The 15,787-nt window shown below is 42.6% G+C and overlaps 1 protein-coding gene across 6 annotated transcripts in view; it reads left to right on the top strand.

Moving 5' to 3' along the window:
* Positions 1-5,716: 5,716 nt before the first annotated feature.
* LOC139461116 (mothers against decapentaplegic homolog 4-like) overlaps positions 5,717-15,787 on the top strand; it is a 54,368-nt gene continuing 44,297 nt past the window's right edge. For 5 of the 6 annotated variants that reach the window (XM_071242659.1, XM_071242657.1, XM_071242660.1 and 2 more), the window contains exons 1-2: positions 6,100-6,177; positions 13,841-14,109. In XM_071242659.1, coding sequence (XP_071098760.1) covers positions 13,858-14,109 — 252 coding nt within the window. In that variant the 5' untranslated portion in view covers positions 6,100-6,177; positions 13,841-13,857. Of the gene's footprint in view, positions 5,766-6,099; positions 6,178-13,840; positions 14,110-15,787 lie in introns of those variants that run through there. The other variant, XM_071242656.1, reaches the window with a different exon arrangement.

The following is a 15,787-nucleotide window of genomic DNA, read 5'->3' as shown; positions in this document are numbered from 1 at the left end:
TGACTCTCTGAATAGAAACCGACCTCGGCAATTTCGGACAAGTCCATTTTATGAACAGGTGGGTTAAGTTAAGTATTTCCCGCATATTCTCACAACCCTCACGTCGATTATCGATTCTCCTAATACCGATTGTCATATATCTTCCACTTTTGGATGCAATTGTTTGACCATTGCGTATATCTACATTGCAGGGCGGTCGGGTGGCCCAGTAGTTAAAGCGTTCGCTCGTCACGCCGAAGACCCGGGTTCGATTCCCGACATGGGTACAATGTGTGAAGCCCATTTCTGGTGTTCCCCGCCGTGATATTGCTGGAATATTACTAAAAAGGGCGTAAAACCATACTCACTCACTCACTTATCTACATTGCCCAGCATCTACGGGGAACTACTAACTACAGACACCTCGCTTTCAAAAATAACGTCGTTCAATATACAACGTCAGGAAATAAACGACGGGTGGAAGTTGTCTATTCATAGTCCAATCAAAATCGCGCAAACGAAATCGAAATCCGGTTCGTAAACTGTCGAGCTGATTTCGGTCGATTGCAGGATTTGCACCGCCAACTCGTTGTCAACAGATATTTTCCAAATCTTTTCATGTTTTAATCAAGGTGCTCACGTGATTTGATGCACTTCGCAATGTAAGATCCGTTTCATAACAATATAGATCTTGATTATCGATCGTCTTGACTAGGCCCCGCCATTTTGTTTGAAACAAATGCATGTGATACGAGAGGTGGAATCTGACTGGTCCATAGGAGAGGCTTAGAAGGGACACAACTCGTAATAACCGATGGCACTCAGCAATATTCCAGCTATATGACGGCAGTTTGCAAATAATCAAATTTGGACCAGACAATCCAGTGATTGATATCATGAGCAATTGAGCATCGATCTACGCAATTGGGATACGATGACACGTATCAACCACATTAGCAATCCTGACCACCCGACCCAAGTAGTCGCCTATCACAAGCGCAGTCGCCTTCTTCGGCAAGCATTGGTTGCTGTGACGACGTATTCCAACACGGATCTTCACGGGTAACTTCAGTTATAAAGATATCTAGTCTAATCCTGAGAATTTGTGTATTTTGAAGCCTATCAAGTCTTTACTCTGTTCCTTGTGTCAGTATATTAAACCATGAAGTAGACCATCCTTGCCGTGTTAGATATTTTGGCTGTATGACTTCCACCGACCCACTGGGCGGTCGGGTAGCCTAGTGCTTAAAGCGTTTTCTTGTCACGCCGAAGACCCGGGTTCGATTCCCGACATGGGTACAATGTGTGAAGCCCATTTCTGGTGTCCCCCGCCGTGATATTGCTGGAATATTGCTAAAAGCGGCGTAAAACCATACTCACTTACTCACTCCACCGACCCAACATCATACCCGTGCTCGTTGGTTTGACCGAAGTGGTATACGTCTTAGACCTGCATCACTTTGGGCTTTCCTCCCACATTAAGCAGACAGGTCGCGATATAACTGGAGTACTGTTAAAATCGGCGTTTAACCCAACTCCCTCATTCCACCGACCCAACACCATACCCGTGTTCGTGGGTTTCACCGAAGTGGTATACGTCTTAGACCTGCATCACTTTGGGCTTTCCTCCCATATTAAGCTGACACGCCGTGATATAACTGGAGTAGCGTTAAAAGCGGCGTTAAAGCCAACTCACTCACTCCACCGACCCAAACACACGAGAAGCGGAAGGAGACACCAAAAGAGCACTTTTTTCTCATTTCACAAAACGTTAGGTGTTCATCCCAAAACCACAGTGCAAGACAATATGTACACAAAATATAGGTATTCCAGGTATCATTCAATCAGTTTATTCGGTAATAAGCCCTCAGGCCCACGTACAATTTATACAATTATACAATTTCTGAAGACAGTTTACAGAAGAGTTTAACATTCTAACCAGTGTGTCTTTACGATTATTCGCTGTGCAGAGTTGCGTCCCTTTGGCACGCCAGAAACCTATGATTGTGGGTTCGATTCCCCGTTCGCCCCGATTATGTTTCTAGGTTTGTCAGTTAAAAGTTGACTTTTACTTTTTACTGTTAAAAGCGGCGTTGAACCCAACTCACTCACTCACTCAGTTTACGATTATTCCATATTCCAGGTATGAGCAACACTTAAAGTTGTGTGGGAAATTCTATAAAAGAATGCTTTCTGGCTTCATTTAATAAATACGAGTCATAGGGCTATGAAAATAGCATATATCAAAGTAATGCAAATTGACCTAATCTAGCCTAGCTTAACCGACACTGTGGTTACCCTTAAAATGTTCTTTTACAGGTAAAATGATGATAAACTTAGAAACTATTCGTGTTGTCATGCATGTATGAAACGGCCTAAAACCTGAGGTAATTACCTAACACCTATCCCGAGGTGGTGACCTCACACCGTCCCGTGCATTCTCACAGGTGCAAATGTCACCGAGTTGGAGATGGTCTCAAAATATTGCTGTTACAAGTGCGTTGATGAGGTAGCAATTCAGGATATGTACTGCATTATATTTTCTTGGAAAAATGATGGAATAGTTGTATTTTACTGGTTTCTTATTTCCCCGAATTTTCTCCTTGAGAAGAACTTTCGTTTCAGATGGTCTGAAGTTGACGTTGCAAGATGTCAGTTATTCCTGCATGGTCGCCTTCAGACTACTCATGGTTGGCGCGACAGTATTAGATTCCCGACGTTGTATTATCCATGACAATGACACTGAGGTTGTTTAAAATGGGCAACAGCTGACGTTCTAACCAGTCTATGAACACATCCCCTCTTCTCATTTCCTTGAAAATCACCAGTTTTCTTATTCTCCTCATGAACTAGCGCACATCCATCAATAAGCCCCAGATCACGGGTCCCGGAGTGCAAAACAATGAGGAAGTGAGTGAGTTTGGTTTAACGCCGCTATTAACATTATTCCAGTTAGATCGTGGCGTGTCGGGCTTAATGTGGGAGGAAAGCCCGAAGTGATGCAGGTCTCAGACGTTTACCACTTCGGTGAAACCCACGAGCACGGGTATGGTGCTGACAAATCTAAAAACATAATTGGGGCGAACCGGGATTCGAACCCACAATCATAGGTTTCTGGCGTGTCCAAGGGACGCAACTCTGCACAGCGAATCGCGGCGTTACTCGTACTTGATATAATCGCGGCGCCTTAGACGACTGGGCCACCCGTGTTCCCTGATGGTAGCCACATGTAGTCAGTGGAATGATTCTTTTTCACAGAGGTTTCATCAAGGTAAATCATCATAACTGCGAAAGTTATGTGTGGTGCGGAGATAATGTGACCACACAGACAGGATGGAATATATTCCCCTGAAAACTGCTCCGTCGTCGCCACGCGCAGTGTATCGAAACCCTATCTCGTGGAGAGCAATAGTTAGTGCAGTACGGGACACATTAATTATAAGTTTAATTTCCTCCCGATTTTTACAAGAAGTCGGGGGCACATTCTGCTCATAAAGCTTGTTCACTATACGCTAATCACCCAGTGTCAAAGCTGTTTCATATCCTTTTACGTCCCCGTTTTGTTTTTGAGACCACCCCTATACCCTTTTTGTATTATTTATCATACCGTAGACTTGATGGTATGAATTGAAAGCCCCATAGCTTGGGCAGTTCGGTAATTCACACTATCTAAAACTAATAAATGGTTTCCCTCTGTCTCTCTCAAGCGTAAAGAACTTGTATACATTTCCTGGTACAGACTCCATGTCGTGTACCATGGTTATGGCTATGCAAGTGTAATGTAACATGCGTGGGAGCAATGTTGACAAAACAAATAAGGCATCGTTTTCTTATTTCTCCATATGACTTTTGTGTGTGGATTAGATGTTGTATGAAGACCTCAATATTATCATTTTTACGAAGTCACGAATATTTCTATAGTTCGTTTTAGACTGGACTTCCTGTTTTCGTTGGGTAGTTACTCGTACTTGATATTTCCATAGCAACAGTCTGTGAAATATTCTATCCTATTTTAAAGGGCAAAAAGTATTTTTCTAGCATTTCCGACAGTACTTTAGATCTGGACCAAGCCTTCTCGTCTCACGACATGCCGTGACAGAAAGCAGTGACACCAACCGGCCGCTCCACGTGTTCCACGAGCTGCACGTGCTCATTACACTGTTACAAACGTCCGAGGAGATTTTAATGACGACACTGACGCCAAGCTGGCACCTAATCTGATTGAATATAAATTAATAAACGAATGTCCGTTACTCAGCACTGAGTTCTCTTCAGTTGTTTGCAGCATCCTTGGACTCCCTCGCACACACACCACACACACATTCTCATTCACACATGCATACACACACACACACGCGCACACACACACACACACACTCTCTAAATCGAGCATTAGTCCGGATTGGCACAAGGAACGTGCAATGCACGTTTCACCTCAACTCTCCTCGCCTTATACTGGACCCGTGAAGATCCGGGGTAGAATATGTCTCCAGCAACCCATGCTTGCCGTAAAAGACGACTATGCTTGCCGTAAAAGGCGACTATGCTTGTCGTAAGAGGCGACTAACGGAATCCGGTGGTCAGGCTCGCTGACTTGGTTGATGCATGTCATCGATCCCAATTGCGTGGATTGATGCTCACGATATCAATCACTGGATTGTCTGGTCTAGACTCGATTATTTACAGACCGCCGTCATATAGCTGGAATATTGCTGAGTGCGGCGTAAAACAACAAACAAATAACACCTTATACTGTATCGTTTATTACTGTAACTACGGTAAACAGAAAGCGCGTCGCCAATAGACCACATCTCGCTGTGTCTGTCGCAGCACACATAGATCCTCCTTTGTACAATATTAGGATAAAAGAGACAACAGATAGTGTGCCCGGCAGTTATCATTGATGTAGCTGGTCTTATCACAATAGTGTACTTTGCCTTGCAAAACAACTTCGTTTTGGTTTAGTTTCAAAACATTCAGGATTGCCACGTGACGCATTTGCTATGCATAAATACTAACGAATAATAATAATAATAATAATAATAATAATAATAATAATAATAATAATAATAATGATAATAATAATAATAATAAAAATTCATATTAATATTCGCTTGAAGAAAATTGATTTTCAGCCAAAATTGATCTGTTCCTGAATTAATATACATTCAGCCCTAAATTTCAAATATTTTTTACTATATTTCGATTTTGTAACATCAGAGCAGATACTCGATACCCATTAACAAATCTGAACATACGTTTCAATTAATTGACATTAACAATAAAATGGAAATAGCTCTCATTTCTCTCTTAAATGCGGTTATTTTATTCATGCAAATCAATAACAGTTCAGATGGTGGAATGGAAGCACGGCTGTTATTCTGCAAGCTAGCTAATGAAAACCAATCTCTTCAAGAAACCTTAAGGGATTAGTTGGACCAGAGACATTAAAACTTCGCACGTGAAAAACTCGTGCAAAATGCAACGAATCGATATCTGTGGCTCCGTTTAATATTCCGGTTATCAAACATCTTACAGGGGCGGTTAATTGCCCCAGAATCGTGGAGCCAGAACCCGAGTCTCGCCGCTGGATTGTCAAATTGTGTGCAAAGTAATCTATCAAAGCGTCTTTTTTTGCCTCCCGACCGCCTTTCAGTGTTACAGAGAATTTTCTCGTGAGGACAGTGAAATCTTTCTCGCATCTTTATCAGCGTATTCGGAATAATCGGCAGTGGACGAGCATCGTTCATCATGGAGCGGGGTACTGCACACGAGGAATTTCAGTGGTAACGTGAAATCGCTTTTAATATTCGGCATGTTTCTGTTGCGTTAGAGAGTTCGTTCTATTTGTGTCATTGAGGCAGCGAATGAAACATTCCGACTAATATAAGTTGTGTGTATTATTTATATCAGTTTTATGATTATGCATGTCCTATCTAACCATCTGTATTTGAAATAAAATGAGGTTTTGATGTTTATGATCTTTTTCGCAGTTATAACGACTCTCACTGAAGACCTACACGAGGTAATTTATTTATAGAAGCGAATTACTCGCAAAGGGAGGCAATTCTTGACCTGGGAGGAACCGGACGCACTTACTAAGGTCATGCGCAGTTGTTTATTTTGATTTGGTCCCGCCATGCTAAAATGTCTGTGCCGTCAGATTTGCAAGAATTTCGTCCTTAATCTGTAATCAAGGTAATTTTGTGCATGGGTAGATATTTGCAAGATTATCATATTGTATATCAGCCACCTTATGCAAGCTTTGAAAAACAACTGCTTGACCGCATGAACTGTGTCGGACGATGTCGCTTCACTGGTCATCCATCTTGATAAAGATTCATAAATTCTAGCCTGTCTGCGGATCGTACGATCTTTTACTGTTGAGACGATTATAGTCGTTGTTACAAACGTGTGATTGTGTGCTTTCCCCTGATATTTTTAAGACGCTGCACAATTTTATCCTCCAGGAAAGTCAATTTCTAGCAGAAGCAACCGGTGTATGCATTTGACAGGCAGAGACAAAATCGGGTCTTCCCTCAAATACTCAAATCCACTTATGCAAATACTACATTTCTTTACGTGGATTTAACAGACTTTTTACAGGATTTGCAAATGCGTAATTGGAATACTGTAGAATCTGACATTGACTGATTGTCATGCAACATGTCTTAAGCGTTTTATTCAAAGTTGGTAAAGATTTTGAAGAATGTCAGGACTATCAAGAGTTGATAGTGTGATAAACATGTCCTAATGCCATTTCTCTCTGGTAATTTCGCTGACTGCAAGAAAAAAATTCAACAAGCCTTGTTTCTGCACCGCATATGATTATTATTATGACGTCCCATTGCTGTCTGTGATGCAATTGTTGCAAGATATAAGACTATGAGGAAGGTGCCAATTTCAACCCCTCTGTTTTCCCTAAGACCAGAAATACACCGTCCCATTAATTTTATCATTTTTTCAACTTTGGTGACATTTACTTATGAAAGCTTTTATAACAATAACTTGTGTGGTGGGCAAGCCTCCACACACACACTGTTAATTTAGCAGAAGGCAGAAGGTATCCAATTTATTCCAATATACTGTAATTTAGCTGTAGTAACCTCTTATCTGCCTTTTCTAACCGATAATTGTACAAATCATTATTTCAAAGTGCCTGTTTGCATCCCTTGGGCACGCCAGAAACTTATGATCGTGGGTTCGAATCCTGGTTCGCCCCGATTATGTTTCTAGGTTTGTCAGCACCCTACCCGTGTTCGTGGGTTTCACCGAATTGGTAAACGTCTGAGACCTGCATCGCTTCGGGCTTTCCTCCCACATTAAGTTGACATGCCACGATATAACTGGAATACTGTTAAAAGCAGTGTTAAGCCCAACTCGCTCACTCACTCACTCAAAGTGCCTGTTACTAAGAAGTATCTTCCTAATGTACCCCCATATATCAGCTGTTTCAATCAGAGCAGATAATTGTGATTTGAGAAGTATCCAGGGCAGATCAGTGGTAGAATTTTTTAACAGTGGTTAGACATGACCAGGTAGACAGACACACACACACACAGGAATATATGTGCTTGAATCAATATTGCTCACTTGCTCACCCATCAGTTTTACTTCAGATGGACCTTGTTTTGACTGTCTTTTTCCTTTTTACCATGCCTACGGTTACTTTTTTTCTTGTCACAAAATAGGCGCACATTTTGGAATGTAACTTTAAACCTACAGGCCTACCAATGAAATCCAGTAGAGTGCAACCAAACCATGAAATGTGTATACACTTCAAATAACCACACAAATTCCAAACAAGAGACAACCCCCAAGTGTGCATTGTAATGATTAAGACTCGCCACTTTTTCACTTGAACGATGCTTGTCGTAAGAGGCGACCCTGCTTGTTGTAAGAGGCGACTAACGGGATCGGGTGGTCAGGCTCGCTGACTTTGTTGATGGATATCATCGTATCCCAATTTCATGGGTTGATGCTCATGATATCAATCACTGGCTTGTCTTGTCCAAAGTCGATTATTTACAGACCGCTGACATATAGCTGGAATATTGCTGAGTATGGCATTAAACAACAAACACTACTAAAATTTGCCGCTATAAACGTATCTGCAGCTAGTTTTGCCTTTTGAACATGCTCTGAAATATTGATGGTTGAGAGGTTTCTCCACAATTTGTTGTACATATGTATCGCGATACGTACCCCATCGTGACCTCTGTATCATGATATGCATCATATGGTGATCTCCCTGTATCGTTTCACGGGGGCACAGGCGGCCCAGTCGTCTAAGGTGCCACGCTCGCTGTGCAGAGTTGCGTCCGTGCCTCATGGGTTTCACCGAAGTGGTAAATGTCTGAGACCTTTATCACTTCGGGCTTTCCTCCCGCATTAAGCTGCCATGCCACGATGTAGCTGGAATACTGTTAAAAGCAGCGTTAAACCCAACTCACTCACTCACTCACTGTATCGTTTCACCACTATTATTCAGTGCATCATCTTCTTTCAAATATCTTATGGATAAAACTGCAAGTCGGAGAAGAATGTGGCCATTGTTGCTGTTCATTACCTGTGCACAGTTTCTTTGTGTTGGATACATATAATACTTGTCAGTAAATAATTGATTCTTCTATCTTCACCAGTTCATGAACTGGAAATAAAGAAACATCGCCCAAATGTTCGAAATTCTACCCTCCCTTAGGAAACCTTTCACAATAGTGAAATTGGCTTGATCTAGCAGGTTAGTGCTAATTTCTATCGGTGCTTAACATGGATCTGCTTTGTGCACAATAAATAGGGTAAAATCTGACCGAAATATTAGTGTTAGTGAGCTGGGTTTAACACCGCTTTTAACAGTATTCCAGTTATATCACAGCCTGTCAGCTTAATGTGGGAGGAAAGCCTGAAGTGATGCAGGTCTCGGACGTTGCATTGACCACTTTGGTGAAACCCACGAGCACGGGTATGGTGATGACAAACCTAGAAACATAATCGGGGCGATCCCGGATTTGAACCCACAATCATTGGTTTCTGGTATGCCCAAGGGATGCAACTCTGAACAGTGAATTGTGTTGCCTTAGACGACCCATGCTCCTGACAGAAATAATAGAAGTTGGATCACTGTTGACATAAGTCTATCTGGGTGTACCATGTTTTCTGACTATAATATGTGCTCAAGCATTGTACACACTCCTCTCCAGGGAACACAGTTTTTTGGAAACAGTGACTGTTTGAGTATTATTTATGTGCCGGATGTCAGATGCAGCATCTGCTACAATATGTTCTCACTCAGTAGTGAGGATGCCATTGCCTTACTTTATGGCACTGTTGCTTTGACTACATCCAGCTGTGACAGTAATGGCCAGATTCTTGTACTTTCCACCAGGAATATTTTTGAGGTGCGATTCTTCAAAATTATTGCATTTCATTCCCAAATCATGCATCGGGACGCCTCCATGCTCTAGTCCGGAGAGCGGAAGGTTTTGAGTTTGACTCACAGCTGCATCATAGCAAAAGACAAAAGATGGTACTTGTTGTTACCTTGCCTGGAGCTCAGTACTTGGGGACTGAAACAAGGTCTGGTCGGCTCCGAGTCAGTATACTGTGCCAGAGTGTTGTATTCATGTTAAACTGCGGCATGGTATCTCTGTGTGGCAGCACTGTTAAATTGGCATTTGTTCGAACTAGTATGCGCACACACACATGCATGCATGTCATCCTCCAAGAGGCGTATCTGTACGTACCTGTACCTGTCCTACCGCCATTTCCTTCATTTTCCAAGGCTGCCACTAGCAGTGGAAGGAAACTCCACTGCTTCTCCGCAACAAATCGCTGACTGACTCTATCATTTTGATCTACACAGAAAGGGTCCACTTTGCTGAGCTACAGTCCCTCTTCTTCAGTCTTAAAAGTTGGCAGACTAGTCATCCCATTTTCGGGCCCTTACCTGAGACCTCAATATCAACTTCCGTCATTTGACTTTGGTTGAGTATGAACCGCTTGCTGACAAGGAGTTTGAGTTGACCACCTTCAAGACCATCTTTCTACCATGTTCTACTGGCCCTTGCAACTGCTGTACGAGTTAGTGAAAACCATGCACTGGATGTTAGAGTCCAATTCGAAAGGTTACAGAATGGCCTTCGCTGGGATTTTATCACGAAGAGTCATTTGCCAGGACAACCAGATTGGCTGTTAGAGGTGCGCAGTATATTTTGCGTCCATTTAAAAAAAAGTATTACCTATTTGAATTTTGTGTTTGAATTCGTTGTTTCAAAGGCGATCGATTATAGTTACGTCCCTTTCTATATAATAACGCAATATCCTACGAGATCTCGTCGTATTCGTGGTAACAAAATGGCAGATCACGACTAGGAAGTCGTGAGAAATACTCGCGGTAAATCCGACTACGTCCATATAGTATTGTTGATTCTACAGAGTTCAGAGATCTAATCACCTAGGTCTAGAGATTACTCCATGATGATAATGTGTCTTTTCTAGTCACAAAGAAAGTTTGTTTTTACCCAAATATAATAAAACAAGTCTTAAAACAGAAGAATTTCTTCTTTCTCAGAAGTTGTAAACATTTGGTTTTTGCAATACATTGTGGTACCTATCTGTGGTACGTATCACAATACACTACTTTGTATCACAATATATTGCAATACAGGTTCAAGGGGCAATACCCATCACTATCGGCTGTTTACCATCCTGCTGGCATCCATCTTGAGCCCTAATGACCTTGAAGATTTCTCTTTTTATCCTGTTCGAGCGTTCCAAATCTACCTTAAGGCTGCTAGACCACTTTGGCACTCGTGGAAGCGACTCTTCATCCTACTTTCTACGGCGGCGACAGCAGAAATCTCCCGTATTTCAGTCTCCTTACGGTTCTGCTTGACTATCCTTTGGGCCCACCGCCTTCACTGGATTGCCTCCTCCTATGACATCCAATCAACTATCTGCGTGAAATCTCAAGTCACCAGTGCAGATAGATTAAACTATGTACAGTCAAGTCCCGTTATTCCGACATCGATGATTATGTCGAATTAACGAGTATGTTGGATGAATGAAATTAAGTAGTATCAACATTCGTTCAAACACGTAATAAAAAAGAATATTCATATTGTAATGTTACATTGAATATGTTTTCTTATCATGCAACCTCTATTAAAGTGTCACACAAAACAACTGTTACAGACTGTATGACTTATTCAAAATACTTTAAAAAGCTTAGTCTGGAATGTAAGTTTGAAGCTGGTACTGCAAAGCTTATGAAAGCTACTTTCTAAGTGGCTAACGTTGACTTCCTATTAGTCATTTCATTGGTAGGTCATAGTTCGCGAAAGGTTGTTCTGACGTGACCTGTTATGGGATATGGTGATAGTGTGAACTTGTATCTGATTTTAAGGAGATTGAGGTAAACTAAGCATGTGATTAATCCTGTTTTCCTTATTTAAAGCATTAATTGTTTATTGTTAACCAATTTATCTCTGCAGCCGTTGTTATATGCAGCTACCAGCCGATTTGTCTCGCATCAAAACTCAGGCTGTGTACTCGTGGGCAGATTGACACAGAGTACGCTGATCACTGTGTCGGATAAACGAGACTGATTAATGAGTGATTTGGGTATTTTGTTGCAAATTACGTGTGTCGGAGTGCGAGACTGCCGGATTAACAGGTCTAAATAGCACTGATTTAATCTGTTCCCATCATAAGTGTCGGATAAAGCCGATTGTCGGATTAACGAGACTTGACTGTACTTCCTCCTGCAGCCCAGTACTCTGTATCCTGTTTACAGAGTAATAATTGGAACATCATTCCTTTGTTGTTTATTGTCATAATTTGGGATCCAAGTACCCAGAGGAGGGAGAGCTACCTCATCTGTAGAGTCTCCAGTCTTCAACAAGTCGTCGCAGGTTGTTATCCTGTATGCTTACCGCTCACCTCTGCTTTGGGCATATGCAGCCTGGCATTTGTTTGAAGATCCTCTTGTAGATATTGCCAATCATTCTTATTCTCGAGTTAGCATGCTTCAATCCCTCAGGTGGGATTGATACAATTCACAAAGCGTTAAAAGACCCTATTGTCCATGGGAGACAGCGGTGATGCCTGTCTTCTAGAATTGATTGGCTTGAAACCCCTTCCTCATCAATTAAGTCGTATGCTGTATAGATTGCTCTTTGCAGCTACACGGTCGTTCATGTAACAATGTCAAGCATGTCATACCTGATTTCATGCAGTAAGGTTTACGGATCATACCACCTGTTATGTTGTGTTTTCCGGCTCACGAGCTCTTGTCTTTTAACGCTAGGCAGTGTTATGGATCCTTTATTTATCTCACTGTTTAGCACCAGCTTCCCGTGTATGTTTCACACTTGTAGTTTACTACAGGCTAGGGGTGGTCAGGTAGGCTAGTGGTTAAGGCGTTCGCTCGTCATGCCGAAGACCTGGGTTCGATTCCTGGCATGGGTACAATGTGTGAAGCCCATTTGTGGTGTCCCCTGCCGTGATATTGCTGAAATATTGCTAAAAGCGGCGTAAAAACCACACTCACTCACTCACTACTACAGGCTGGGGTGTCTGCACCCCCATCCATCCATGGGATAAATGCATAATGTCAGAGAGAATAAGTTGAAAAAATAAATAAATTTTATTATAAATTCAGCGTTAGAAATTGGCACTAGTCCGTTAGCCAAACTGCCCAATGGTAAAGTTATCATAAGGACTAGTAGAAATTTGCCCTTTTTAAGGGCTTTGCAATATGTTATTATAAGGACTATTGGACGAAAACTGTTAGTTTCTAACCCTGAAAATTTTCTTTATACTTATCACATGCAATATGCCCTCCCGCTCATCCCTGCATCACTGGTCCTCAAGCCTGTTAGCTCTGAGAAAGACAATAATTTGGCAGGAATAATCGTGTGATAGGTCGTGTAGGTTGCAATGCACGGCATTACAGTGTGTGACCCATTTGCTTGGTTGTTGATCATGGTGATGCTGGGATGTGTTTTGGTGAATTGTTTTTAGAAGCTGGAACATAGGATCAAAATGAGAAGGAAGAAGTGTTGTAGTGTGTAATAGGAAAAATATGTAACCATTCAATTTATTGCCAAAAATTTCAATTTTAATGTAAGGTAAGATGCATGTCGGTGTGTCTGGGTTCGAAATAAGCATTTAAGTCTACTTGTCATGTAGATGAATATTTCAAGGACCAGTGACATACACTGGGATGTAACGTGAATACTTTTCAAAACGGGTTGAACCCAACGCATTCATTAATATGATACTTTGGTGCATCAATGTGATGATACGATATGCAATACTTTTTTCCCTGTATCGATACAAGACTAGACACTTACCGAAATACATTACATACTAGCTGTGCAATGAATGACAACCCCCCCCCCCCCCCATTGTTTTTTGTCATGCACATATCGCAAAATATGTTGTAATTAGAGTTTCAGGTTCATTACTGAAAATAGCCTTTTGAACCTGCTCTAAAATATTGATGGTCAAGAAGTTTCCATGCAATTTGATGTAAATATGTGTATTGCAATACGTATCATATCGTGACCTATGTGCCAAAGAAAACATATCGTATCATGACCATGCTGTATATCATCAGCCGTGTACACAGCTAAGCTGCATGCCTGTGTAAAATATGCAAATACATTTTCCATCACCCAATTAATTTAAAGCTGTATGTGTACAAATATGCATGAAAAATATAGAAATCCTATAGTGTAACAACAATGTGGAAGTTGCCATTTCAGCTTGCGTTACTGTAATTCCTCCGGACTGGTGTTCAAAAGTCTAATTTCTAAGTTTCTTTTTGTGTTTTTACGATGTGAGCTGTTTCTTCCAGATCGTCTCCTCCTCAAGATGAGTATGGTAGGCCTGTCTACACAAGCGCCCACATCGGCTGATGCATGTCTCAGCATCGTCCATAGTCTTATGTGCCACCGCCAGGGTGGGGAGAGCGAGAGTTTCGGGAAACGAGCCATTGAGAGTCTGGTGAAGAAGCTGAAGGAGAAGCGTGATGAGTTGGACAGTCTCATCACGGCCATCACAACGAACGGGGCACACCCCACCAAGTGTGTCACTATACAGAGAACGCTGGATGGTCGATTGCAGGTACGGATAAACTGTATGGAGCCGGTGGTCAGGCCCTGTTACTTGGTTGGTTGACAGTAGGTATGAGGAGACTATATGGAGCCGGTGGTCAGGCCCTGTTACTTGGTTACTTGACAGTAGGTACGAGGAGACTATATGGAGCCGGTGTTCAGGCCCTGTTACTTGGTTACTTGACAGTAGATATGAGGAGACTATATGGAGCCGGTGGTCAGGTCCTCTTACTTGGTTGGTTGACAGTAGGTAAGGGGAGACTATATGGAACTGGGGGTCAGGTCCTCTTACTTGGTTGGTTGACAGTAGATACGAGGAGACTATATGGAGCCGGTGGTCAGGCCGTTACTTGGTTGGTTGACAGTAGGTACGGGGAGACTATATGGAGCCGGTGTTCAGGCTCAGTTACTTGGTTAGTTGACAGGTAAGGGGAGACTATATGGAGCCGGTGTTCAGGCCCTGTTACTTGGTTGGTTGACAGTATGTAGGGGGAGACTATATGGAGCCGGTGGTCAGGCCCTGTTACTTGGTTGGTTGACAGTAGATACGAGGAGACTATATGGAGTCGGTGTTCAGGCCCTGTTACTTGGTTGGTTGACAGGTACGGGGAGACTATATGGAGCTGGTGGTCAGGCCCTGTTACTTGGTTGATTGACAGTAGGTATGAGGAGACTATATGGAGCCGGTGGTCAGGCCCTGTTACTTGGTTGGTTGACAGTAGGTATGGGGAGACTATATGGAGCCGGTGGTCAGGCCCTGTTACTTGGTTGGTTGACAGTAGGTTCGGGGAGACTATATGGAGCCGATGGTCAGGCCCTGTTACTTGGTTGATTGACAGTAGGTATGAGGAGACTATATGGAGCCGGTGGTCAGGCCCTGTTACTTGGTTGGTTGACAGTAGATACGAGGAGACTATATGGAGCCGATGGTCAGGCCCTGTTACTTGGTTGGTTGACAGTAGGTTCGGGGAGACTATATGGAGCCGGTGTTAAGGCTTGGTTACTTGGTTGGTTGACAGTAGGTACGGGGAGACTATATGGAGCTTGTGGTCAGGCCCTGTTACTTGGTTGGTTGACAGTAGGTACGGGGAGACTATATGGAGCCGATGGTCAGGCCCTGTTACTTGGTTGGTTGACAGTAGGTACGGGGAGACTATATGGAGCTTGTGGTCAGGCCCTGTTACTTGGTTGGTTGACAGTAGGTACGGGGAGACTATATGGAGCCGATGGTCAGGCCCTGTTACTTGGTTGGTTGACAGTAGGTACGGGGAGACTATATGGAGCTTGTGGTCAGGCCCTGTTACTTGGTTGGTTGACAGTAGGTACGGGGAGAATATATAGAGCCGGTGTTAAGGCTTGGTTACTTGGTTGGTTGACAGTAGGTATGAGGGGACTATATGGAGCCGGTGGTCATGGATTGGTTACTTGGTTGGTTGACAGTAGGTACGGGGAGACTACATGGAGCTGGTGGTCATGGATTGGTTACTTGGTTGGTTGACAGTAGGTACGGGGAGACTACATGGAGCTGGTGGTCATGGGTTGGTAACTTGGTTGACAGGTACAAGGAGACTGAATGGAGCTGTTATCAAGTATCGTTATTATGGATGTGATTGTTTTCTGAGCAGTGAATTGCATCATTGATAACAGGACCAAGGAATGAGAGGCTTTAATGTTTAGTTTTCCATTTC

This window comes from Haliotis cracherodii, unplaced genomic scaffold (genome assembly GCF_022045235.1).
Source record: "Haliotis cracherodii isolate W230 unplaced genomic scaffold, xgHalCrac1.p SCAF_14, whole genome shotgun sequence".
Lineage (NCBI taxonomy): Eukaryota > Metazoa > Mollusca > Gastropoda > Lepetellida > Haliotidae > Haliotis > Haliotis cracherodii.
Note: the sequence above shows the minus strand (reverse complement) of the source record. Positions and strands in the feature narration are given on the sequence as shown.